The sequence below is a fragment of the Phoenix dactylifera genome, chromosome 14 (assembly GCF_009389715.1).
Source record: "Phoenix dactylifera cultivar Barhee BC4 chromosome 14, palm_55x_up_171113_PBpolish2nd_filt_p, whole genome shotgun sequence".
Taxonomy (NCBI): domain Eukaryota; kingdom Viridiplantae; phylum Streptophyta; class Magnoliopsida; order Arecales; family Arecaceae; genus Phoenix; species Phoenix dactylifera.
Window position 1 is genome coordinate 4740452 of NC_052405.1, and position 26077 is coordinate 4766528.

At 38.9% G+C, this 26077-nt stretch overlaps 1 protein-coding gene across 16 annotated transcripts; it reads right to left on the reverse strand.

The window, feature by feature from the left end:
* Window positions 1–1224: 1224 nt before the first annotated feature.
* Window positions 1225–25756, reverse strand: LOC103719805 (F-box only protein 6). 16 transcript variants are annotated; one of them, XM_039133393.1, is made up of 8 exons: window positions 25592–25746; window positions 25415–25483; window positions 25141–25268; window positions 10906–10982; window positions 8638–8696; window positions 4213–4270; window positions 3596–4127; window positions 1225–2690 (listed from the first exon to the last, which is right to left on the reverse strand). In XM_039133393.1, the coding sequence occupies exon 8, from the start codon at window positions 2669–2671 to the stop codon at window positions 1550–1552; it is 1122 nt and encodes a 373-aa protein (XP_038989321.1). In that variant the 5' UTR covers window positions 2672–2690; window positions 3596–4127; window positions 4213–4270; window positions 8638–8696; window positions 10906–10982; window positions 25141–25268; window positions 25415–25483; window positions 25592–25746; the 3' UTR covers window positions 1225–1549. The 16 variants fall into 16 exon arrangements, 15 of the variants coding, with proteins under 15 accessions (XP_038989321.1, XP_038989320.1, XP_038989319.1 ...); XM_039133392.1 differs by lacking the exon at window positions 8638–8696 and adding an exon at window positions 5851–5953 and having other exon boundaries at window positions 10906–11627; XM_039133391.1 differs by having other exon boundaries at window positions 10906–11627.
* Window positions 25757–26077: the final 321 nt, after the last annotated feature.

The following is a 26077-nucleotide window of genomic DNA, read 5'->3' on the forward strand; positions in this document are numbered from 1 at the left end:
CTAATTTGCTGCTATCATTATTGAGATTGTTTTCTGAAAATCGGTAATAATTGTATAAAATAAATTTACAAATAGATAAAAAAAATAAATAATAAAAAAATGGAAGAAATGCCTGGAAGAAACTATCCTAGAATCTGCCTTTTCTTACAGGTATATTTTTCAAGTCATTTATATTATCAAGCGTATCCATTTCCAATTTTATTCTAATCAAATAATCCGCAGCAGCTAATATATCTTGTGGTAACAAATATATTGTTCTTAGGTATATCAAGATTAGTCTCCGGTTCATATTTCGTCAACCAATTCTTTCTAATTCGTTATCTTTGTTGGAAAAAAAAATTAATTCCTTACATGAGGATTTAGAAAATATCAGATTCTTTCCTACACAAGTAAATTATTGATAAAACTTTAAAAAAAATTGGTTTGTTGAATTCATTGGTTTGGTAATGCAACGCGACTTACAAATAAAATAGAAATGATTTATAGATGATGAAGAGAGAAAAAATTTCATGAATTTTGATTTTAACAATACTCATTGTAGAAAGTGTAGCAGTTGAATCGACTTGGTAGCCAGAATTATTATATTATCTTTTTGGAATGCAAGTTTTGTTTATACATAGAGAAAGTGGGGTGCAATGAAAAATACAAGCACAGTTTGGGAGGGATCTTTTTCCACTATTCCAACCAGAAAAAAAAATCTACTTCCGTTCGACCAGTTCCAAGATTCAAGTCTCGAGCAACCCATAAATAAAAAAAAGAAAGATTTAAAAGCTACGAAAACATTCTTTTCTTTTGGAGATCACATACAAAAAGATTGGAACAAAATAGATTCAACGGCATGCCATCCATCCAAAAAACGAAAGATTTAAGAGCCACGAAAACATTCTTATCTCAGTTGTCCTCTTTTGCTGCTATAGGAGAGGAGAAGCTGAAACAGCATGAATCCTCTACCGAAAAACTGGTCTCCTAGGCAATAAGATTTGAAGAAAAAGAGCACACTTAGAAGAACCATTTCTCTTAAGAGCCGAAGGACCAACACATTCAGAAATCGGCTGAATAATATCTTTACACATTTTTTTTTGAAGGCAGAAAACTCATCCATCTTGTTGTAGAGACCAAATTCTCCACAACTCTTCAGGTAAGTCAATAACAGGCTGACAAGAAAAATTGAGCACTATAGTAAATGAATCCTATCTTCATTAACCAAGTGATTATATGTAGAAGTAAATGTTAATACTCTGGCCATGGCACATTATGTTTTAATGCATCAACATATCATCTCTAAAGGTTTATTTCAGTATAAGCAATTTGTCAAACAAGGCCACACATGAATCAAGGCCCGAGATAATATCCACAAACAGAAACATTTACCACGGAGGGGCTAAATCCAGATGATGTTTATTGAAAATCTCTAGACAACTGACATAAAACCGACTGCACCACTACAACATCATATTGAAAAAACTAGAATCTGTCCACTGACCATCAAAACAAGTCAAAGTAATCATCAGTCTTGCCGTTTACATTTGACCAAGACAAGAAAGAGCAATCAGGCTGAAGCAGTGAGACTAGAGTCGAATGCTGCACCCAGCAATATCTTCTGCTTCCCTTTTGTTCTCTCCATCCCAGGGGGAAGCAAGATATCCCTGTACCACTTCCTCTCCAGCACATCATATGTATATATTCGGGTCAATATGTCTGAACTTAGTGAAACCATAATCAACTTTTGATTGCTTATACATTGCATCAGAACATTACTCTTGTAAAACTCCCCACAAAAGTTTGCTGGTGTGCAGCTCACTGTTCTCCACCTCAGATTCTGCAACTCAAAGACTTGCAAACGACAAGTTCTCCCAGATGTTGCCTCTAGAAGCAGGAGCTTTCCCTCACCCTCAGCAAGTGAATAATCTGATAGATTAGATGGTAGTTGGACAAAGAATTGCTCCCAGATGTCATTGTCCATATTATAAGAGATCAGACCATCTGGTTTGATACGCAGAAAGTAGACCTTGCAACCAATTGATACAACCTTTGATCCAGGCACAAATGAGAGAGGAAGGCAAACTGAAGGTAACCGACCACGATGAATCCAATTATTTTGAAGGGAATCATATATGACATAAGACCCACCGGTTCCCAATGAAACAATTTTGTATCCACTGCTTATGTTATCTCCATTCAGAGTCATTCCAACTTCTACAAATGGCCAACGCAAACAGGGTGGATGTGGAAGTGGTCTGACTGAATTCTTAAGTGGGTTGGCGACACAAAGCCTTTGATTGTCAGTGTCATATAAGCAAATAAGGCTACCAGCAGAAGCCAAAGGACGGACATCCTTCCCATGCAGATGGGGAATAATGCAACGGTACCAATTCCTTTCGACAGGGTCATACAGCGCTCCGCTGTTTTCTTTTTGAAAAATTACAACGTATATCCACGGAATTCCTGCCAGCTGTTGGCAGAACCTGTAAGAAGTAAGCAAAGAGTTCCAACCTTTACATACTGCACGGAAACGACAGATTGGGGCCAAGGGAAGTCGTTTCAAAACTGCTTCAATAAGATGGTCTGGTAAACCTTTCCAAACAGAGTCATCATTTGAACTCGAAGCACCAAGAGAAATATTGCAGTTCTGTCTTCTGCAGGATCTCTGGGCAGGCCTAACTTCTGCCATCTTCGCAACCCTCAATTTCCTGCTTGTAAATAAACCCCAAACAATCATCAGTGAACTGTTATAGAGGATAAAGGAATATCAACCATGCAGATGAAACACTGGTAACAGCAATTCAGCTCATCTTACACATTCCTTTAAAATATCTCAGAAATCTAAAAAATAAAGAGGAATAAAGTGTATTCAACGCATTGTACATGCATTCAAATTCATAAACATAACCAAAAAAATAGTTGACACACATCTATTCCCTTACAGCTCTTCCCATAAGAGTTATGTCTCATTTAAGGACCACTCAGAGGTTCTAAAACTGAAGGGATTATGTGTAACAGAAATGATCACCTTGATATTTAAAGCAACTAAATTCTATAAATTGGCTCACCAATATACCAAGTTCAGGTACATATCAGTAAACATGTAGAATTATTTACCAAAATTAGAAGCTGAATCTAAATTAGTTTGTTGTGTTCAAAAATTTTATGCACATGATAGGCTGAGTTGTCTACAAACAAATGAAGATGTTCCAAGAAAACAGAGCTATAAATCTCTCATTCATTCATAAATATAGATCTGAAAGTTACTTTAGTCTGTCTAAGACAATAATTGCTTCTAAGATACAATATGAAGATCAACTGGGTGATGTCTATGCAAAGGTTGTTGGCCAGCACTCTTTCCAAATTGTGTGTTCAAGGCCAAGCATGGAAAACATGCATAAACCACTTAGAGGGCTGAGAGATTAAGATTAGTTTTTTAAGAACTATTAATATTAGACTATTAATGGATTACTGTATATGAAATGAGCTGTATTTGGGCTCTGCCCCCTTTATTTCTTCACTAATATGGATCACCGTAATGTAAAAAGGTCTAGTCCCATATTAATTAATAGAAGATTCTTTTGGAAGAGAATGGCACATATGCAAGCTTTACCTTTATCAAGACAACAACTGTATCAGGCAAAATTTTTGACTTTCCTTTCTGCAATTTTTTTAAGGAAACTGTTCTGCACAAATTATGTTTTTGATAATAATAACTGCAGAATAGCACCTTCAAGCATTGCGTCATGAATACAGCAGTTTGCTTTCCATCTTCAAATAGATAGACTTGAAGTTTTAACCCTCAAGCATCTCAATGTAGCTTGTGGTGCATCCATGTTAAGTTCCAATATTTGAATTCCTTCACTGAATCAGACTATAGAGGCATGAAGCCCCTGAAATGATTCTCATTCACAACCTAAACAAAGCAACCAAAGAAAACTTAAGAATTGCTATTAACCTATGATTGATGAAGTCCATATAGAACAATCCAAATCAAATAAAGAAATAGCATATCGAGGTGTAAGTGAGGATGAGCCTTGGTGCAACAGTAAGATTGCTCCATTGTGACCTAGAGGTCATGAGTTCGAAACACAGAAATAGCCTCTCTACATGCAAGGCTGCATACATATGACCCTTCCGAGACCCTGCAATGATGGAAGCCTTGTTCATAGGGCCGCCCTTTTATATTAGGGTGTAAGTAATTTGTGGATGTATGGATTGAAAATGTACCTACAGTCACTTGAGAAAACTTGAACCTTGGAGTTGTGCCAACGAAGAGAATTTGTCCCTGAAACAGCAAATAACTCAAAATGATGAAATTATGTAGTGCTGCTAAAACATGAAATAAAAGCACGAAGGCACTTTACAATCTGAAAGGAACAAGAAAAAATACAAAGAAAGTAGAGAGACACCCCCAATTAACTCCTAGCAGAATATCCAAATTTTAAATTCATGGATATCATCAGTAAGAAAAATGAGTTAAGAAACTCAAAAAGTAAAGTCGGATTGAGTAACAATGTTCCTTACGTAGTTACACAAAGCAGTTACCTGGTCTTTGCACTTCCATACGCATGCATATGCATATAAGTATGTACTTACTGCGAAACGTACATGCATACATACATATGTACCTACGTAGGTACATACAAGCATACATGCATGCATGTATATATGTACTGAGATACACAATGAGCAAAATCACATATATATTGCATGTACATATTGTCTACATTGCGCTAGAAGTTGGAGTTCATATGAAACTGACTCTTTAGTCATATAAAAAAGTGAAAATATGACAAAAATATTTCCATTATTCATCTTAGAATAAAATGTGTTTTTAAGGCAAAAAGTGTATAGTAAGAGAGCACCTCATTGGAATGGCCATATCACATGCCTACATGCATCACTCAAAGCTATCAAAACAAGAGTGTTTAGATCCACAGTCCAAGATACAAATTAATTAGTAATCACGAACCTAAGTCTGGGAACACAATGTTTTATGAAACAAATGCCTTTTTTCTTTATCTTTTTTAGAAGAAATACATGTCTTTATTAATGAGATGAATTACCAAAAGGTTTCAGATTAGGTAACAGAGAGATATATTTTCCAAATAGACAAAGTCGTATCAAGGTTTTGCAACCAAGATAGGCAATGACACATAATTCAAAAATGTGTCTTTCTGCATAATTTCTGAAATATTAGTCCATATTCACATTATCCACAAGGATCATTAAACTCGTTGTAGACTAGCTAGGCCATTCAAGCAGGTCTAGGCAGGGTCTGCGAGCAAGTTTAGCGACATCCACAGCTAGTTTCTGCAGCAGAACTTTCAGAAGGCATGACTATCCATTATCGGCCTTCTCTTTTTTTGATGGCATCATCAACAAGATCTACAAAGAGAAAACTCACAGAGGAGCCTATTGGGATCAAAATGACCATGATTCAAGGTCATCTGAAACGCCAAATTGCCTAATTAAACCAGCTTAATAGTTTCAGTAAGCATTAACAGATTGTACCTCCTAATCCAAGAAGAACTCAGTGATGTGATAAGAGGGAAGTCAAGATATGGCAAACTATGGAAATTCTATGTTTTCTGTTTTTGAGAAAATTTGACCTCTTTAGCTGGAATGGCAATCTAACACAAATTGCTGGAGATTGGAGATAGAGCTCACTAGCAAAAATTAAGACCTTGCTTTGTAGAAAGTAAAGAGGAAAACATTGCTCTTAATTTTCCAGAAAAACTTGTTTTTCTTTATTCTTTTTTTGGTATGAGATTCGAGTTGAGTGAATTGAAGGAAGAAATTCCTTCTCTTCAATTGGAGCAAAGAAAAGATACCCTTGCAGCATGGCACTCAGCCTCAACCTACCTGCAATGACCATTGTTATCTTTAACTCCTAACATTTCATAAGCTATCAATGGTTGTTAAGACTAACTTCAGTTTGATCAGCTCTCCCAAGATAGTGCAAGACCTGCTAAGAATTTGGATAAATAAAGAATACAGAATTCAAGCTGAATCTAGTAAATTCTTGTTCTTTTTAAGAATATCTAACATGTCATAGTCCTTTGAAGCTGGATCAATGCTTTGTATGATATCTTGAAGAAACATCATAAAATACAAATATATAGATGAAAATTCACATCAAAATAATGTAAGAATATTAGAAAGAAATAAATGATAATGAAAATGGATATTCAAATTCACTCCCAAATTAATGGCATCATATGATCTAGACCTTAGATGCCAAAATCAGAGGGAATACAAGATGGAAAAGCAAATACTTTCGAAACACTTTTGTTAAGGAAGTGCTTAGGAAGTGGGTGTAGGTTCAAGATTGCAGAAAGATTCCACCGCAAGTGCATTACCCTAGGTCGAAGATTCCAGCTGCTAAGATCTAGCCACCAACTAGGGCAATCCTAGATTTTTGTAATATCCAGTTTAAAATCAACTGCAACTACAAAAGCAAAGTATAAGAAATGTGTCCATCCTACCACACTCTGAGTAATTGCCTAAAACTCCATCACCTGCAATACCTCTATTCAATTCCTTTATTTCTTCACAACATTATTTCAGTTCTTTTTAACCATCTATCAAGTTCTTTGAAAGACGTGCACACATTACACCATCAACCTTCTCCCACCAAACCCCAATTTTCTTCCTCCGAAGGCATCCTTTATTAGTCTTTAGCAAGTGAGATAGTCTCATCAATCACTCATAAAACTAAAATATTGGCATTGCCTACCCCACCACATATTCTATGATTATTTATCATGACTATTATTGAGTATCTAGTCCCTACCAGTTGCAAAAAATTATTCATCTGCCCGTAATGTGGTTCAGTATATAGTCTCAATCATTTGTACTTGCATAATACCAAATATACATCTTTATCTAATTGAGGTTCCCGTCAAGGTTTTTAAAAATCCAGGGTTTCGTCTGATGTGGAAGCCTAGGCCAAACTGGGAAAGAACACGTAAAATACTTGATTAAGAAATCTAGGCTGATATTATAATCTCATATCAGTTGACATATAGAGATATATTTGTTGTTATGGAGATAAAAATGATCCATATAAAGTTTATATCAATATCGATGAGCCATGGATATTGATGCAAACTGATATCTCAGCAAGGATAAAAACAATTTCCTATTTAATCCTTCATATAGCCATTCTATGAATTATGAACACAGCTTTGAAATTCAAACATCCTCCTACAATGTTTAATACACAAGCCATCAATGACAATCTTCGAGTGTCTGATCTAATTACTTTTGACAGGTCTTGGAACTCTGAATGACTCCATGAGTTGTTTGCTTCCCGCTTGGATAATTAGCTACAAATCTATACTATTATATAGTGGCAATTGGGGAGACAAAAATTGATTTGATTGGGGAGAAGGAAGTAATTTCCTCGACCTATTTAACTCAAATCTCTTAAAAAAAATAAGAAAAGTAGAAGAATTGGTTAAAGTAGGGTCTAGTCTCTTCGTATACTAGTGAAGATGGCCCTTGTATAATTTAGGCCATATTTGTCTTCTAGTTGAAAGAGGATATAGCTTTCTTAAAATAGACATGAATAGTAGAAATAATTATGAAAACGCTAAAATCCTACAAAGATAGATCTCGACTTTTACATCGACTTCGTCTTTAGCCACTCCACCTAATGCTTTCCGAATTACAAGATATGCCCGATCAAAATCTTTCCTGAAAAGAAAATTTTGTTTTAACCAACCTGTTTCAGGGCCTAAACGACGAAATTTGGCCCTGATCGCTCACACTTAAGGGATGGTTCCATGTATTATAGCAATATGTATTTTCAAAATTTGATATACAGTTGATCCTAAATTTTATCTTGTTAAATTTGTTTCTTTTTTTTCCCTTGTTCTCTCTGAATATTATTTTGTTGGAGAATTCCTATGATGCATGTAGCATATTTTTCAATCAATCTTACATTAGATGATTTTTGTTTCTCTAAGAAGAAGCTTATAATTTGTGGGCATTTCATACCCTAGATAATTTGATGTGTACTTAGTTTAGTCAGTTGACCCTAAAAAGACATTATATCATATCTAGATATAATAAGAAGATTGGCCTTGATTAGAACCTCTCAACTAATACCTAGGTTAACTCCAACTCGAGCTAAATTAGGTATGCAAATGGGTCAAGTGGGATAGGGGAATGCTTGACCCTGATCTAGTTTCATGTTCGGGCCTTGACGATGGACCAAACCCAATCCAAAAGACAATCGATTTGGGGCAAGTCCACAAGAGATGTTTTAGGCACAACAGGTCATTCAGATCGGGTTGGGTCATGGATGACCTAGTCCCAAACTGATATTCGGCGTTTGGGTCGGTCAGGGTTGCTTGTTAGGTCAAGAACAATAACAAATAAACCTGAAATTGAATATCACATGTATATAAAAGTGAAATTTTAAGCATAATAATTGATCATTTAATCTTGGCCCTTGCTATAATACATCTCACAAGAAAAATAAGAAGCTATTCAAGAAACGGCAAAATATAATTTCTTGAACCTTTCAATCCCTTCAAGTCGAAGATCAAACATACCACAAAACTTGTAAAGATTCTATGACACCCTAACATGAAACCAGAATGATAAATAATACATCAAAAAGAAGAGAATAGATGATCGGACCTCATACCAAGCACGGTGGGTTAGATACCACCGACTCAAATCAAGAACCATCTCCCCATCTTCACCAAACTCAACCAAGAAAGAAAATAAATAACATCAATGAGATTAGCACATGAGATCTAACCAATAAATGATTAAAAGAAGGAAAAAAATTAATTCAAACCAGTCAAGAAAGGCGATTAGGGAAGGTAATCGATTCGAATCAAACCTCATATTTGAAAGGAAGATTTTGTTGGAATCGAGACGGGGATATCTGGGGAAAGTTGGCGCTCTATGCCCAGATGCTACCGTCGTGGCCAACAATAGCAATGAACCAGACCTCCAGGTGATTGACATGGAGGAGGGGTAGGGCTGATGGACCAAACCGTCGAGCAAGCCGATGTCGCTAGACGGCTGGATCGAGATAAAGAGATCGGGATTCAGGGATCTAGGGTTTCTAAGAAACGGAAGAAACAAGAGAGCTTTTAGGAGAATCGGGAGTTGGGGTTAGGAGTCAATATAGACAGGCTCACCAAAGTCACCTCTTTTTATTTCATGGCTTAACAAGTCTAAAAGGTTTTAGGTCGGGTAAAAAATAAGGACACCTAACTAAGACCCAGATTACATATGAACCGGGCCAGGTCTAGTCAGGTCAAAGTTCAATAATCCCAGACCGAACCTAAAATGTTGAAAGGGTCTAATTTTGGAACCCGACCTGGCCCTATGGGTCCTCACAAATGGGTCTAATCGGGTGAAACAGGTCCATTTGGGTTGGTTCACGGGTCAACCCAACCCATTTGCAACCTTAAGCTAAATTTGACTAATCTTGATCTAATCTATATGGCAACAATAATATTTATGTATAGTAGTTATTCCACATAAGTCATTTTAAAATATAAAATATGACTCTAGAAATGATTTTTGTTCTGTAAGTTGATCATGACTAATTTCTTATTGAGGTTTAGGAATAGAGTTGGTCAGGTGTAGGACATGCCATGGATTATTTGTCATTTGTAATAAAATAAAATGAGATAGAATTGAGCCAAAATTTGTTATTTGACTTCTATGAAGCATGTAAAAGAATTTTCATATATTTTGGGTAGGTTTATAGGTCAATTTCAAAGAAAGTAGACTCAGCATACTAACTTTGGTAAGGTTAAGTTGCCAACAATGGCTTGTGCTAGTCTTGGTCGGTCCTCAGCAATACTCGTAAAGCAAGCACGAGGGAGCTTAGAGTCCCATCTCTCTCTCTCTCTCTCTCTCTCTCTCTCTCTCTCTCTCTCTGAGACAGGCAAGCATGCACACAATAGTAAAAATGATCAAGCTTCAATTTACCAATATAATCTTCTATACCAACACCAAGCCTCATATTTAGACCCACTCTTGGGTGACCTTTCTAACTTTGTTATTAAAACTCAAAATAGATTTATTTCCTCCTTTAGAGAATACACCTTTTCTTAACTGGCTGGTAGCAGCTAGTGGATAGAACATAACTATTTTCATTGAAAGAAGGAAGCTTTGCACATTTCTTTGATTGTCATGTGACCATTAGTCCACTGAAACAAGAATGTGCTACATGTTTCCTTCTTTAGCAAATATGCATATCACACAACAATTGATCTGTTACTAGAAACAATTCTTGAACCTTCCCTTAATTGGTCACAGGTAATTTTATTGTTTCCACTACCATTATAATATGCATCATTAAACTTTTCCATAACTATGTAGAAGTAATGCATAGCATATAAGAACTGGCCTGATACCCAAAATATTTGTTAAACCTCTACTTAACTAGCAACAAATAATGAATACCAAATAATCATTGTTCATTTATTCGTAGCATGTTTAAAAACAAGCACTTAAGCCTAAGTGTATGCTCAATGGTGACTAGAGAAGACCCCTAAAAAAGGAATTAGCTTTCACTTATCCATTCATTCATTTCTTGTTTATTCATATCATTCATCCATTCATTAATTCATTGAGCAACAAAGTGAACAATTGCCCAAATACATTTTACTCACCATAAAAAGAAAGAAATGACTATTGTTTTCAAAACTTGAAGTTATGTATAGCAATGGCTAAGGCATTCAAATAATACAGCCATTAAATGCTTAAAATTTGAGTTAAATGCACAAAGTTGTAAAACTCTTCGCATGAGTTATACTATCAATTCACTAATTTTTGTTGAAGAGGAAACAAATGGCATCCACGATCATATTACTATTACACTCATAAAAGCAAAAAAGTAAAAAAGATAATATGGTCATTCAACAATGTGATGATTTTTACCTGTTGAAATATAACAGAAGCCTTCAGAAGTCAAAGCACAACTCTGATTTACGAAACAAGGAGATCCTCATGAGTTTCTATCGAGAAAGCAACATTGGTCAGTATAAAATCTGTATCAGTCAAGACATCACAAAATAGCAAAACTATACACCATCAAAATGTCCTAGAAGTCAATCATGTTAATACCATGGAAAACTTCAGAAAAATCTAATATCTTATATAGAGTGGAAAGAACAAATCTACCGCAAATCTAACATCTAATCATGCAAAACAATAAGTAATAAATAGATTGTTGAATTCCTTTTTTAAAAAAAAATACTCAACTTAGATAAGCCTTAATCCCAAACTAGTTGGGGTCAGCAATATAAATCCTTTTTCCTCCATTCAGTTTAGGACCATACTTTCTGAAAACTTAAAAATAACATAAACTTCCAAATTGTTGACAAAGACATTATAGAGATTTGTTCAGAACAACCTCACTTTGAATAGCCAACCTACAAATTTAATAAAGCATGAAGCAAAACAGTGCTTATAATTTCAAAGAGTTTCAAACAATCAACTTAAAAAGGATCGAACAAAATGCAAACAGAAACACAGAGAATAATTTAAATTTAATATTACTCTATTGCTCAAAACGTTTATCAAGTGAGAAAAATTTAGGGACCCTGCAATTTCCATAATACAGTGGAATCCCACCCTGTGAAGCACCTCACCACCATAACCTACAAAGGAAAATAGTAAAATTGATTTTTCTGATTTCAAGAAAACATCAATCAAAACCATATTATAATAGAAAATCATCAGAATTCAGCATTCCGACATTATAGTGCATTGTAGAAAACTGGCATCCAACATGAAAATCAGTAAATAGTTCTTAAAAATAGACCTTTAAATCTGAACTGCATGGAATGACCTAACCCTAGACATCTAATCTAAAAATGGATGAAGTTTCCAAACTCCGAATAAAAAATGAACAATGAAAAGCCAAGAATCTGAAAAGTGAAAGAGAGAGGGAAGGGTCCAGGGGAGAGCGGACGGAAAGAGAGAGAGAGAGAGAGAGAGAACAGGGGAGGAGGCAATGTGCTTGCCGACTTTACTCAATTTCTTCAACATAAAAAAAGAGCCCCTCCGGAACCCTTGTTTCAAATGAAACAGGGGAACCGGAGGGTGAAGCCCCTTCTTTGCCCCTCCATGCCCATCCTCGAACCTCCGTGGCCCTCCACCGGCATCCTCCAGCCATTTGTCTCCCTCCCTCCCTTTTCCTCTCTCCTATTCTCCCTCCCCCTCTCTCCCTTTTCCTCTCTCCTATTTTCTCTCTCTCTAGCCCTCTCTATTGTGTCGACACAAGCACGGCACGGAACGACGCGAGGGCCATACCGAACCATGCCTCTAGGAAACTGGTACGTGCCCTGGTACTAGCATAGCGATCCTTGGAAAACACACATTAGGTCCACTAAAATTAAAAAAAAAAATAAATAAATATAATCCAAGTACTCTAATTTTAAGAAACAACAACAAAGATCTTAGAGAGAGAGAGAGAGAGAGAGTTTGACCTTTGAATTTTGGAGATTTTCAAGAGAAAAAACTTCTTAGACCATCTTGAGCAAGGCAACTTTTTCTTTATGCAGTGCACTACTGCTTGTTCAGCAACGTCCAGTATAACCAGGAATGTTTTGCACCTCCGCAACCTCCTATTTCTCACATCAATCAAAAGCTTTCATAGCGATTACTATATATTTAGCTTCTCTCCTTATTAGAACCAGAATTGGAGATAATTATTTGAACGACCAAGTTTAGGCAACACCGCCCACATATTATGGGTGAAGCTATCTCTTTGAAAGAATTGCATCACCATTTCCGAAGATGGAAATATATGCACAATCCCTTTTTATTAACTATGTCGTCTTACAGTTGAAATACACCTCTTTTTGTGGGGTTCCTTTTTCCTACAACAGCCAGAGCAGTTGTTTTTATTGTGTATATGACAGTTGACTGATGCGTTCTATGTGGGAAAGGCATTTTTGAGATTTCATGGAAAAAAGTTGAGGCATCTTATGATGTTGTTGCCCAGATAGACAACCCAAGAGGGGGGGTGAATTGGGTTTTAAAATAATTTTACAATTAAAACTTTTGTAGATGACTAATTAATACTTTTGCAAGGTGATTAATTAGTTGCTATGTGCTTTGAGTGAAATGAGAATGAGAGAAAGAGAGACAAGCAATCACAAACACGATGTTTATAGTGGTTCGGAGCTAACCCTTGCTCCTACGTCCACTCCCCAAGCCTCACTTGGGAATTCACTATAACCCCTTGGATTACAGCCGGTTGTTTTCCAAGCTCACAACCAAACTTGTTGTTTTACGAGCTCATAACGAACTCGGTCGGTTTTCCCAGGCTCACCGACTAGAACCACCCCGATTGTTTTCCCGGGATCACAATCGAACCCTTACACACGTTGGTTTTACACTCGGCTCACCAACCAACCTCTATACCCTTGATTCAACCAAGCAAAGACAAGATGTAAATAAAAGGGACAAACAGAAAACAAAGCTTCTCAAAAGCAGATAAATAACAATATAAACTGAAGAGAGGTTAGAAGCCCTCAAACACGTTTGAGTTGGAGTTGAGTAGGGCTTCTTGAGCTTCGGGTCTCCTCTTGAATGTCTGGTCGACTTGAATGCAGGAGGAGGCTTCTTTAAATGCTGGGAAGAGGAAGTTGGATGGAGTTAATTCCGCTCTTCCCTCTTTTCGTTGAAAACCAACTTGCAGAGAATGAAAGCTTAATCTCTTTGAGTGGAATGGTGCTTTTCTACCTTGCTACAGTCCTCTGTGGCTATTTAAGCCATCCCCCACGGGAAACTAGCCGTTAGACGCCTTTTTCTGCCCGTTCTGCACACTCTGCACAACCTGACAATATGTCCGTTGGGGGGTCGGAGTCGACTCGCACGATCAGGAGTCGACTCGGCTGTAGCGGGAGTCGACTCATGCTTTTCTGGAGTCGACTCGGCAACTGTTCCGGATTTGAATTAAAGTGGCCTCTTCGACTGGGAGTCGACTCGTCTTGACCCGGAGTCGACTCGCCAACTTCTGGAGCTGACTTGGCATTTTCGGAGTCGGCTCATCTCATGAAATCCATGGAGCCAGTTTTCAACTTGGCCCACTCGAGTCGACTCGATAATCCTGGGAGTCGACTCGGCGCTCAGAGCCCGAACTCCCGATCTTCTGTCTTTTGGCTCGTCCAGTCTTGGAGTCGACTCGAACTTCTCTGGAGTCGACTTGGCTCTCAGTTTTCGAAACTTGGCCTTCTGTCTTTTTAGTGGAGCGCTGCCTTGGAGTCGACTCGTGTATTGCGGGAGTCGACTCGAATCTCAGAGTCCGAAAACTCCTCTCTGACTTTTTTTGTGTACCACTGAGAGTCGACTCTCGCTTTCTTTGGAGTCGACCTGCCAACCATCGGAGTCGACTCGCGTTCCACAGGAGTCGACTCGAATCTCAGGGTCGAAATAACGCTCTCTGACTTTTCTGTCTGTAGCTTCTTGGAGTCGACTCATATTACTCCGGAGTCGACTCGGTAAGCATCGGAGTCGACTCGTGCACTTCAGGAGTCGACTCGCTGACAGGTTTTAAGTTGATGCTTTCTGTTCGTCTGTCTGTTCTCAGTCGGAGTCGACTCGTACTGGTCTGGAGTCGACTCGAGCCCGTGCCAGTGATTCTGATACGCTTGGAGTCGACTCGTAATATCCTGGAGTCGACTCGAATCTCAGACTTTGGTTCAAACTGACTTCATACCTTATCCAAAATATCTTGAACCAAGTCTAGAAACACTTAGACACGATTTTCACTGAAACACTTAATTGAATTCATTAGTAAACATAAGATATACTCAAATGCTTTGAGCTCATCAAAATCAAATAGGGGTTTTAATCAATCACTCCACAATCTCCCCCTTTTTGATGATGACAAAACTTTGAGTATATGTAAAGTGAATTGCTCAATAAACAAGGAAATAAAATCCATAAATGAATTCAAATATCTGGTAATTTAATATATCCAAGCTTGAAAGGTGTGAAGCAATAAATTTTGGAATTAAAGCTCCCCCTTTCATTTGGAATTATATAAGCCTTTATATCATGCAATCAATTGTTTGGCTTATATATATTTAATGATTTAGCTTTCTTAAAAACATTCAGATTCTCCCCCTCAACATATGCATTCTACTTATGATTTGATTCTCTGAATTTTCTTTTAATGTATTGAATTTTTTGATTTTAAATTTTTGGTTTTTAGAGGAAAAATCTGTCAATTTGTTCTTGAGTTGGATTCAGCTAATCTCCGAATATCCCTTGAATAGATTCTGGAGATTACTCCATTAGGAGCCCCAACAGAGAGATAATGAGCCTCGAGGTACCAAATCCACTAAGAATAAATTATGTTTTAATTTTCTTTAATTTTCATTTGAGTCCTTTTGTATTTAAGTATTTCCCCCCTTTTTGTCATCGTATCAAAAAGGAGGTAAGCAGTACACACAATCAATCATAGATCAAATTGCACAGGAATTGAAGAGAACATGTCTACTCATTGTATTGATTTGTATGTAAATACATTTGAGAATACAATAAGTAAAGCAAAACAATACATGTCAAAATACAAAACGATATCTAGGGCTTCCTCGAAGAGGATGTGGCTCCCCGAGGCATGCGGTCAGCAAGTGCTTGGACCGCATTGGTGACGTGCTCTAGCTGTCGGATGATGGCCGAGGTGGCCCTGCTATGCATCGTGTCGAGCTCGGTCACCGACTTCTGAAGTGTGTCCAGCTTGTCGATGAGCACATTCGCCAAGCGCTCGGCCCCCTGAGTAGTGGTGCTCATGTCCTTCCGGATGTCATCGCGCATCTTCCGAGTGATGCCCGTGACCTCACTCATACTGGAGAACTGAGCCTGGACCAAACTCCGGACATTGTAGATCTCTTCCCGTACATGGGCCGTCATGTCAGTCACGGCTGTCAAGGAAGGGACCAACTCAGAAGATGTGGGTGCAAGAAGTGGGAGCAGGCACTGTTCCTCGGAGCTCCCGAAGCAGATCATCTCGCAGGTCTCGGACAATCTCCTGCCGCAACTCCAGGAGCTGCTCAGGAGCGATCCGGACCTCCATGGGTGGTGGAGCTGAGGAGGAGGGTCCGGCTGAGGTGGTTAGGAGCAGAAGTGGAGGGAAAAGTCAGGATAATCTGAGTCTGGCTCAGGACTAGGGGAATGTCTGGTGGTATGTGTGGAGGTGGAAGATTTCCTAACCCAGGTCCCCTCTACCTTCCGAAATCCCATCCTGTGTAGGGTCTCCGGACGCATGCGATCTGTCCATCGCAATGCCACGAGAGGGTTCCCCCTCAGGAATAGGGAGCTCGGCCTCCCTAAAGATAAGGGTGAACAACATGCCATAGGGAGGGTGAGCCTAGGTCTATCTAGTGGCTCACACAGATACCTATAAATGAGTTTGGGGAAGTTGATTGGGTGTCCTGAAGAATAAAACATAAGGGCGAGGTCCCTCTCAGAAACAAAATCGAAGCGGCCAGTCTTCGGAAAGATGGACCTAGACAAGATGCTCAGGAGGATCCGCACCTCAACAGGAAGTGAGCTAGCGGACACCTCATCTAAGGGGGACTGAGGTGGGTATCCTAGAATGGCCGTAAGGGCCTCAAGTCCTATCCTCGGATGTGTGGGAGCCACCCCTACTTGTGGAAGGTGGAGGATGTGGGCAATGATATCCTCCGAATATGAACAAAGGGACACCGGCTACCGTGCCCTCTATACCCCCATCTCCCCGATGGACGGTACCGTAAAACTCTCTAACTAATCTAGGGTATGTGGGGAGATCTAACGTAAGGAAATATTCTAAGCCCTGGACACGCAATTCTCTCACCTATGGTGAAGCCCTCCCGGGAGAGATAGTCGAAATCAACGTATCTCCCGGTGGAGACCGCCTTCCCGGCGCACGGCCTCGCGGGAACCGCCCTCGGCGGGGAACGAGCCGGAGGTTGTGGCCTCACGGGGTCGTTCCGAGCCTTGGAACGCCGCTCGGCACCGGTCGCGGAAATGGGGCCTCTTCCGGCTTGAGACAACGGATTTGCGAGGCATGGTTGACCTAGAATGGGATGAAACCTAATGGGCGATGAAAAATCGACGGAAAAAGGACCTAGGGCGGCCGGAGACGATCTACGAGTCGAACTCTAGGGTTTTGAACAGTGGCGGCGGTGAAAAGAAATGTTTTCTAAGCGATGAAGTTAGGGTTAAAAAGTCGGATCCCGACTGCGAGTCGACTCGACCTCGAAGTCGACTCCAAAGTATGCGCGAGTCGACTCTCCTTATGCGCCTATTGACCCCGACTCTCCTTATGCGCGAGTCGACTCCCGACTGTATGCGAGTCGACTCCACCTCTGCTGCCATCGACCTCGAGTCGACTCCCGACTAAGCGCGAGTCGACTCCCCCTTACGAGCCGACTCTGAAACTTACTCGAGTCGTCTCGAACTTTGGCACGCACCTAAAATCATGCTATGTTCGTGCCGAATGAGGAAAAATCACTAAATTATGATCTGATTTGATGATCATTGAAAAGAAACTCTATTTAACCACAATCTAATCATCAAAATCAATGAATCTAGTGGAAACTACCACTGAGGATGGATCAATCACTCCTAATCCCCTCCTAAGCACACTAAATCTCTCTTCACTTAAGGGTTTTGTAAAAATGTCAGCTAATGATCATCAGTACAAACAAATTGAAGTGTCACATCACCATTCAGTACATGATCTCTTATGAAGTGATGTCTTATCTCAATATGTTTAGTTCTTGAATGCTGAATTGGATTTTTAGTTAGATTAATGGCACTTGTATTATCACAATTAATAGGAATTTTGTCTTGTTTAATGCCATAATCTTCTAATTGTTGTTTGATCCACAAGATTTGAGCACAACAACTCCGGCTGCAACATATTCAGCTTCAGCAGTAGATAAAGCAACCGAGTTTTGTTTCTTGCTAAACCATGAGATTAGGTTTTCTCCTAGAAATTGACAAGACCCGCTGGTACTTTTTCTATTCAAGTTTACATCCAGCAAAGTCTGAATCTGTGTATCCTATTAATTTTAGGCTAGATTCTTTAGAATACCATAACCTATATTCTTGGTTCCTATTAGGTATTTAAAGATTCTTTTGACTGGCAATTAGATGAGATTCTTTAGGATTAGACTGATATCTTGCACACATGCAAACACTAAACATGATATCAGGTCTACTTGCAGTAAGATACAATAAAGATCCTATCATACCTCTATATAGTTTCTGATCTACAGATTTACCTGATTCATCTTGGTCTAATTTGCATGATGAGCTCATGGGGGTGCTGATTGACTTGTTTCCCTCCATATCAAACTTCTTAAGCATCTCCTTGATGTATTTGGCTTGATTGATGAAGATGCCTCCTTCAGATTGTTTGATTTGAAGCCCGAAAGTATTCAGCTCTCCCATCATGCTCATCTCAAATTCACTCTGCATCAAATCAGCAAATTCTTCGCAGAGGCGATTGTTAGTAGCACCGAAAATAATATCATCAACATAAATCTGCACTAATAACATATCTTTGTTTTGCTTTTTCAGAAATAGTGTTGTATCTACATTACCCCTAGAGAACTCATGTTCTAATAGGAATTTGCTAAGCCTCTCATACCATGCTCTAGGTGCTTGTTTCAAACCATAAAGTGCTTTGTTCAATTTATAAACATGATTAGGGTATTGATGATTTTCAAAACCAGGAGGTTGTTCTACATATACCTCCTCATTAATATACCCATTTAAAAATGCACTTTTTACATCCATTTGAAATAATTTGAAGTCCTTAGAGCATGCAATGCTATAAAATCTAATGCCTCAAGTCTAGCTACAGGAGCAAAGGTTTCATCAAAATCTATACCTTCTTCTTGATTATACCCTTTGCTACTAGTCTAGCCTTATTCCTTATTACAATTCCATTTTCATCAAGTTTATTTTTATAAATCCATTTGGTACCTATAATTGATATTCAGTAGGTCTTTCAACTAGATTCCATACTTTGTTTCTAGTAAATTGGTTTAATTCTTCTTGCATTGCATTTATCCAATTTACATCTTTTTCAGCTTCTTCTATGTGTTTGGGCTCAAAATGTGAAACGAAAGCTAGATGATTGTTTAAGTTCCTAAGGGATGCTCTAGTCCTAATAGGTTGAGACGGATCATCTAGAATTAATTCCTTAGGATGCCCGTGAGCATACCTCCAAGCTTTAGTTAGCCCATGATCTACTATAGTCTCTTGGCTTGATGATGCATCTTCAATTAATTTTTGATTGTTATCTTGTAATGTCATCTCATCAATCTTTTCTTCAAGAATTTCCGTATCATCATCAAAATTAACTCTCTTACTAGAAGAGATATCACTAGAATCATCAAAACAACATGTATGGATTCTTCTATAACTAGGGTTCTTTTATTAAAGACTCTATAGGCTTTACTAGTTGTAGAGTACCCTAAGAATATGCCCTCATCAGATTTAGAGTCAAATTTTCCTAGATTATCTTTCCCATTATTATGAACAAAACACCTACATCCAAAGATATGAAAATAGTTTACCTTTGGTTTTCTGTTTTTCCAAAGTTCATAAGGTGTTTTCTTTATAATGGGTCTCAATAAAACTCTATTTAATATATGACAAGAAGTATTAATGGCTTCTCCCCAAAAGTACTTAGGGAGGTTACTTTCACATAACATAGTTCTAGCCATTTCCTCTAGAGTTCTATTTTTCCTCTCCACAACTCCATTTTGTTGTGGTGTCCTAGGTGCAGAAAAATTGTGTGTTATCCCCTTTTTACTACAAAACTCATCAAATAAATGATTTTCAAATTCGGTACCATGGTCACTTCTAATAGCTATTACTGAAGTATCTCTAGCATTGGTTACTTCTTTATGAAATTTTTAAAACTGAAAAAGCTTGATCCTTATGTGCTAAGAACATGACCCAAGTGTATCTAGAATAATCATCTACAATAACTAGACCATATTTATTTCCACCTAGGCTTGTGGTTCTAGTTGGTCCGAATAGGTCCATGTGTAGTAGTTCTAGAGGTCTAGAGGTAGAGACACAATTTATAGATTTAAAGGAGTTCCTTGATTGTTTGCCAAATTGACATGCTTCACATATTTTATTCTTTTCAAACTTTAATTTTGGCAAACCTATCACAGAATCTCTTTTAACTAGTTTAGATATTGTGTCCATGCTTGCATGACCTAACTTACGGTGCCATAACCAACTAGCATCATTGTCCTTAGTTTCATTAACAACTAAACATGGGTTGTGTTTGGCAAGATCCTCAAGGTCTACAACATACACATTTCCACGTCTTATTCCTTTAAAAACTAAACTATTGTCATTTGGGTTTGTTATGATGCATAGTGATGGTTTAAACATAACATTATACCTCTATCACATAATTGACTAATGCTTAATAAATTATGCTTAAGACCATCAACATATCGAACATTATCAATAAAAGTAGAAGGGGTAATTTGTACTTTACCTATACCAATGATGTGACCTTGGTTGTTGTCTCCAAAAGTCACAGCACCTCCCTTCTTAGCTTCAAGGGTGAAGAATTGATCCTTGTCACCCGTCATGTGTCTTGAGCAGCCACTATCCAAGTACCAGCAATTTTTGTTGACCTTGGCTGCAAGACACTCCTACACAAGCAAATCATATAATCTTAGGTACCCAAGTTTTCTTGGGTCCTTCATGGTTAGTCATGTTGGTTCCTTTTGGAACCCATACCCTTTTAATTTTTCTTTTGTTTTTCCTTTCTATAATTGCACACATTTGCTTTATGTCCTACAGTTCCACAACAAAAACAGGTTATTTTCTTAGTTTTACTTTCTCCTGCTTTAACAAAGAAGTTACTAAGAAGTTTTTGCTTATTTTTAGGTTTATACCCTAAACCGCTCTATTGAATACGCTCGTTGACTATTAAGTATCATATTCAATTTTTCAGAACTATATGTAAATTTTTCAACCAAAGGTTTGTATTTTTCAAGTTCTTTAGTTAGAGTTTGTTTTTCTGTTTTTAGAATTTAGTCTTTTTGAGATTCTTTTAAGATGTTTATTGTTTTTAAGTTCTGAAATTTCTTAGTTAGTTTTTCATTATCTTTAGTTAAGGTATTCTTTTGTTAAGAGTTGGTTGCTTGTCTTAAGTTCTGTTTTCTTTGGTGATAAGTCCTTATCCTTAACTAATTTATCGCATTTATGTAGGTAAGATTGATTAGCTAGTTTTAGCTCTTTATTCTTAAGTTTATAGCCTTATATTCAATCATTAATTCATTAAATGCATCATACATTCATCAAAGTAAAATCAAGATGTGTTCGGATGTTACCTCATTTTCATTGGCCATGAAGCAGAAATTGGCCTTTTCTTCTTGTTCCTCATCCGATGATGAAGATGATGCGTCGGAGTCCGATAAGGTGGTGACAAGGGCTTTCTTCTTCTTGTACTTGCCCCTTCTTTAGTAAGGGACACTCAGCTCTGATGTGTCCCGGCTTCTTGCACTCATAACACCAATCCCCTCATTTTCCCTTTCCTTACCTTTATCCTTGCGATAGGAATTTGAGGGGCCTCTCCTTTGATGATAGGACTTCTTGTGGTTGATGAATTTTCTGAACTTGCGCACAAGAAGAGCCTCATCATCATCTCCCTCATGATCTCTTCTTCACTGCTGCTACTGCAAGAAAGTCTTTGTTAGATGATGTAGATTTAAGAGCTATTACCTTTTTCTTATGGGAGGACTCTTCTTCGCTGTGCTGCTTCATTGTTAGCTCGTGAGTCATTAGGGATCCAAGGAGCTCTTCAAGTGGAAGCTTGTTCAAGTCCTTAGCTTCTTGGATTGCCGTCACCTTGGCTTCCCATGACCTTGGTAGACAGCGAAGAATTTTCCTGACAAGATCACTGTTAGTATAGTTTTTGCCAAGGCTTTTTAGGCCATTGACAATGTCAGTAAACCTAGTGAACATGCTAGTGATTGTCTCATTAGAATCCATCTTAAATAGTTCATACTTATGAACTAATATATTTATTTTGGATTCTTTGACTTGATTCGTGCCCTCATGGGTCACTTCAAGTCTGTCCCAAATCTCTTTTGCAGAATTGCAAGTAGAGACTCTATTGAATTCATTCCTATCTAATGCACAGTAAAGCACATTCATTGCTTTAGAATTGAGTTGTGCCTTTCTCATGTCATGTTCATCCCAATCCTTTTCTAGTTTGGGTACAGTGACCCCTCTACATAGATGGATGGGATGTATGGTCCATTTATACAATGGTCCACATCTCATAGTCTTGGGCTTGGATGAATATTCTCATCCTAGCCTTCCAATATGAGTAGTCGGATCCATTAAAGAATGGGGGTCTTTGGGTGGACTGACCCTCAATGTGGGAAGATCCAAATGGGGTTGTCATTTTGATCTTTTACTCTTAGGGTAGAAGAGTTTAGGCTCTGATACCACTTGTTGCCCAGATAGACAACCCAAGAGGGGGGGTGAATTGGGTTTTAAAATAATTTTGCAATTAAAACTTTTGTGGATGACTAATTAATACTTTTGCAAGATGATTAATTAGTTGCTATGTGCTGAGTGAATGAAATGAGAGAAAGAGAGACAACAATCACAAACAATGTTTTATAGTGGTTCGGAGCTAACCCTTGCTCCTACGTCCACTCCCCAAGTCTCACTTGGGAATTCACTATAACCCCTTGGATTACAGCCGGTTGTTTTACAAGCTCACAACCAAACTTGTTGTTTTACGAGCTCACAACGAACTCGGTCGGTTTTCCCAGGCTCACCGACTAGAACCACCCCGATTGTTTTTCCGGGATCACAATCGAACCCTTACACGTTGGTTTTACACTCGGCTCACCAACCAACCTCTATACCCTTGATTCAATCCCCCGATTGAACCAAGCAAAGACAAGATGGAAATAAAAGACAAACAGAAAACAAAGCTTCTCAAAAGCAGATAAATAACAATATAAACTAAGAGAGGTTAGAAGCCCTCAAACACGTTTGAGTTGGAGTAGAGTAGGGCTTCTTGAACTTCGGGTCTCCTCTTGAATGTCTGGTCGACTTGAATGCAGGAGGAGGCTTCTTTAAATGCTGGGAAGAGGAAGTTGGATGGAGTTAATGGCGCTCTTCCTCTTTTCGTTGAAAACCAACTTGCAGAGAATGAATGCTTGATCTTTGAATGGAATGGTGCTTTCTGCCTTGCTACAGTCCTCTGTGGCTATTTAAGCCATCCCCCACGGAAACTAGCCGTTAGACACCTTTTTCTGCCCGTTCTGCACACTCTGCACAACCTGACAATATGTCCGTTGGGGGTCGGAGTCGACTCGCGCGATCAGGAGTCGACTCGGCTGTAGCGGGAGTCGACTCATGCTTTTCTGGAGTCGACTCGGCAACTGTTCCGGATTTGAATTAAAGTGGCCTCTTCGACTGGGAGTCGACTCGTCTTGACCCGGAGTCGACTCGCCAACTTCTGGAGCTGACTTGGCATTTTCGGAGTCGGCTCATCTCATGAAATCCACGGAGCCATTTTCAACTTGGCCCACTCGAGTCGACTCGAATCCTGGGAGTCGACTCGAACTTCTCTGGAGTCGACTCGGCTCTCAGTTTCCGAAACTTGGCCTTCTGTTTTTTGGTGGAGCGCTGCCTTGGAGTCGACTCGTGTATTGCGGGAGTCAACTCGAATCTCAGAGTCCGAAAACTCCTCTCTGACTTTTTCTTGTGTACCACTGAGAGTCGACTCTCGCTTTCTTTGGAGTCGACCTGCCAACCATCGGAGTCGACTCGCGTTCCACAGGAGTCGACTCGAATCTCAGGGTCGAAATAATGCTCTCTGACTTTTCTGTCTGTAGCTTCTTGGAGTCGACTCATATTACTCCGGAGTCGACTCGGTAAGCACGGAGTCGACTCGCGCACTTCAGGAATCGACTCGCTGACAGGTTTTAAGTTGATGCTTTCTGTTCGTCTGTCTGTTCTCAGTCGGAGTCGACTCGTACTGGTCTGGAGTCGACTCGAGCCCGTGCCAGTGATTCTGATACGCTTGGAGTCGACTCGTAATATCCTGGAGTCGACTGATGTAGATGACAGAGTTAGGGTTATGCGCCTGGTCACTTATATGACAGCTGAACAAAATGCAGAGGAGACTACGGGGTGCGCACCAAGTCGCTCATACGGCAGCTGGAATAAAGTATAATGCATGATTCAGTTACAGGATCTCATACATGTGAAGGGGACATTGCCAATTACTTCAAATTGTCCTTGTTGCTTGGTCAGGCAAGGGCCAGACATTTTAGTCTAAATCAGGTATGACTTGTCTACAGGCCCCTGTATACCACCCACAGTTTAGGCAGACATGTTTCACTTGATTCAATTGATCTATCAATTTGATTCAAAAGTGACAGCCATGTCTCTTCTATATCTTACTCTGACCAAAACATTTAACAATTTATAAAAGAGTCTTCTTTTCTCACTCTTTTTTTTCCTTTTTGAATATGGGCATTCATTAAGTTCCTAAGCTCCATGAAGCAATAAAAAATTGTGTTTGACCTCATCAGATCTTGATGTTTATGTCTACCACATAAGGTTTGCATTCTCAGTATTAGACCCGTACAGGTACTCAACCAGTACAGACATCATAAGCAGCAGTCAGTTTTTGCTCAAGCATCTTAGAAGTGCCTTTCTGAGAGAAGGCACCTATCTGTTTTCAGGGGATGGAAGAGAGTAATAGGGCCACTGGTAGGAATTACAAGAACAGAATTGGGTCTTGGGGGGCAGAATCAAGAGGAAAATTGACTTAATTCTGGATTAAGCAGTCCAAAAACAGGGGAACATGCAATAAATCTTAAAGCAAAATAAGGGAAGGATAAAAATAACCTCTTGTGGTTGAGTATACAACTTTGAACAGAATGTCTGGTGAAACAGCTACAATACAATTGGGCAAGAAAAAGTAATTCAAATTCAGTAAACTCATCCTTAGAACGATTGATACACTATTTTCTAGTCAAAGATCTGAGGTGGTAACAAGTCAAGGTTCATGCCCATGCAAATAATGCATGTAATGAACCAGACCCGTCCACATAAAAGCACAATACGGATGTATTAAGTGATTTTCCAAGCTACCTTGTGGAATGTACTCATAAACCAAGAACCCCTCATCCCCTCTCAAAGCAGTATCCAACCAAGCTGACAAGGCTTGTATAGGGTAACATTATTAAGAATGGAACGTCGACCAGGAATTCATGAGTTCCCTGCCGCACATCAAAAAATGAAAACTTGTCCATGACAACATTATCAAAATCAAATCTTTTCAGCAAAAACCATCCGCAAATACCAAATCCTAAATCCTAAACAAACAAGTTTGCTAAGGAAGGAGAAGGTGCTTGAAATCACACACCGAAGAGCTCTCAAAAGGTGAAGCAATGAGCATTGCTGATCTTCTCTCAGCCCGGAGACTTCTCCAACTCTACACACCAAAGAGGGGCAAAAGGATTGCAAAAATATCCCAAAAAAAACACACAAAATTCAGAAAAATCTCACAAACAAGAGGAGCAAGTCATGAACGCCGGCAAACCTGAGGAAGGGACCGCGAAGCTGCGCCACGTTCCATTCCCCTTTGAGCTTCTCTCCGGCAAGGGCCGGTGAGGAATTGACGACGTTTCCATAGTCTAAATCTCTCCTTTCTCCCTTGAAGGAAAGAGCACCGGTCACCTCCCTAAAGGACTTTACCCAGGTATTGAATTAAAAAAAAGGAAAAGAATGTCAAAACCGTCCAAATAGAGATCAACGGTGGTTATCTATTATGAGTTACTTGTAATTATGCTGCCTAAAGATCATTAGGTAGGGAAAGATTTCCTTAAAAAAAGACTTGGATTCTATCTACAATCCCAAAAACCTAACAACAAAGAAAGAAAGAAGCAATAGAGGTTTTTGGGGGCAATCAATTTTTACAAATTTCTATTGATTTTTTTTTTATTTTTTCATATTCAAAATAATTTCTTAATTTGCTAGGTAATTTCTAGTACGGTCGGCAGAACTATTCCAAACCGCTTGATTTGAG

What these genes read in the sequence shown, in the direction of transcription:
- LOC103719805 (XM_039133387.1), bottom strand. An exon ending in GTTTTCTCAAGTGACTGTAG is followed by an intron (nt 2,691 to 4,212) that starts GTACATTTTCAA and finishes ATTTACAAGCAG; the next exon opens with GAAATTGAGGGTTGCGAAGA.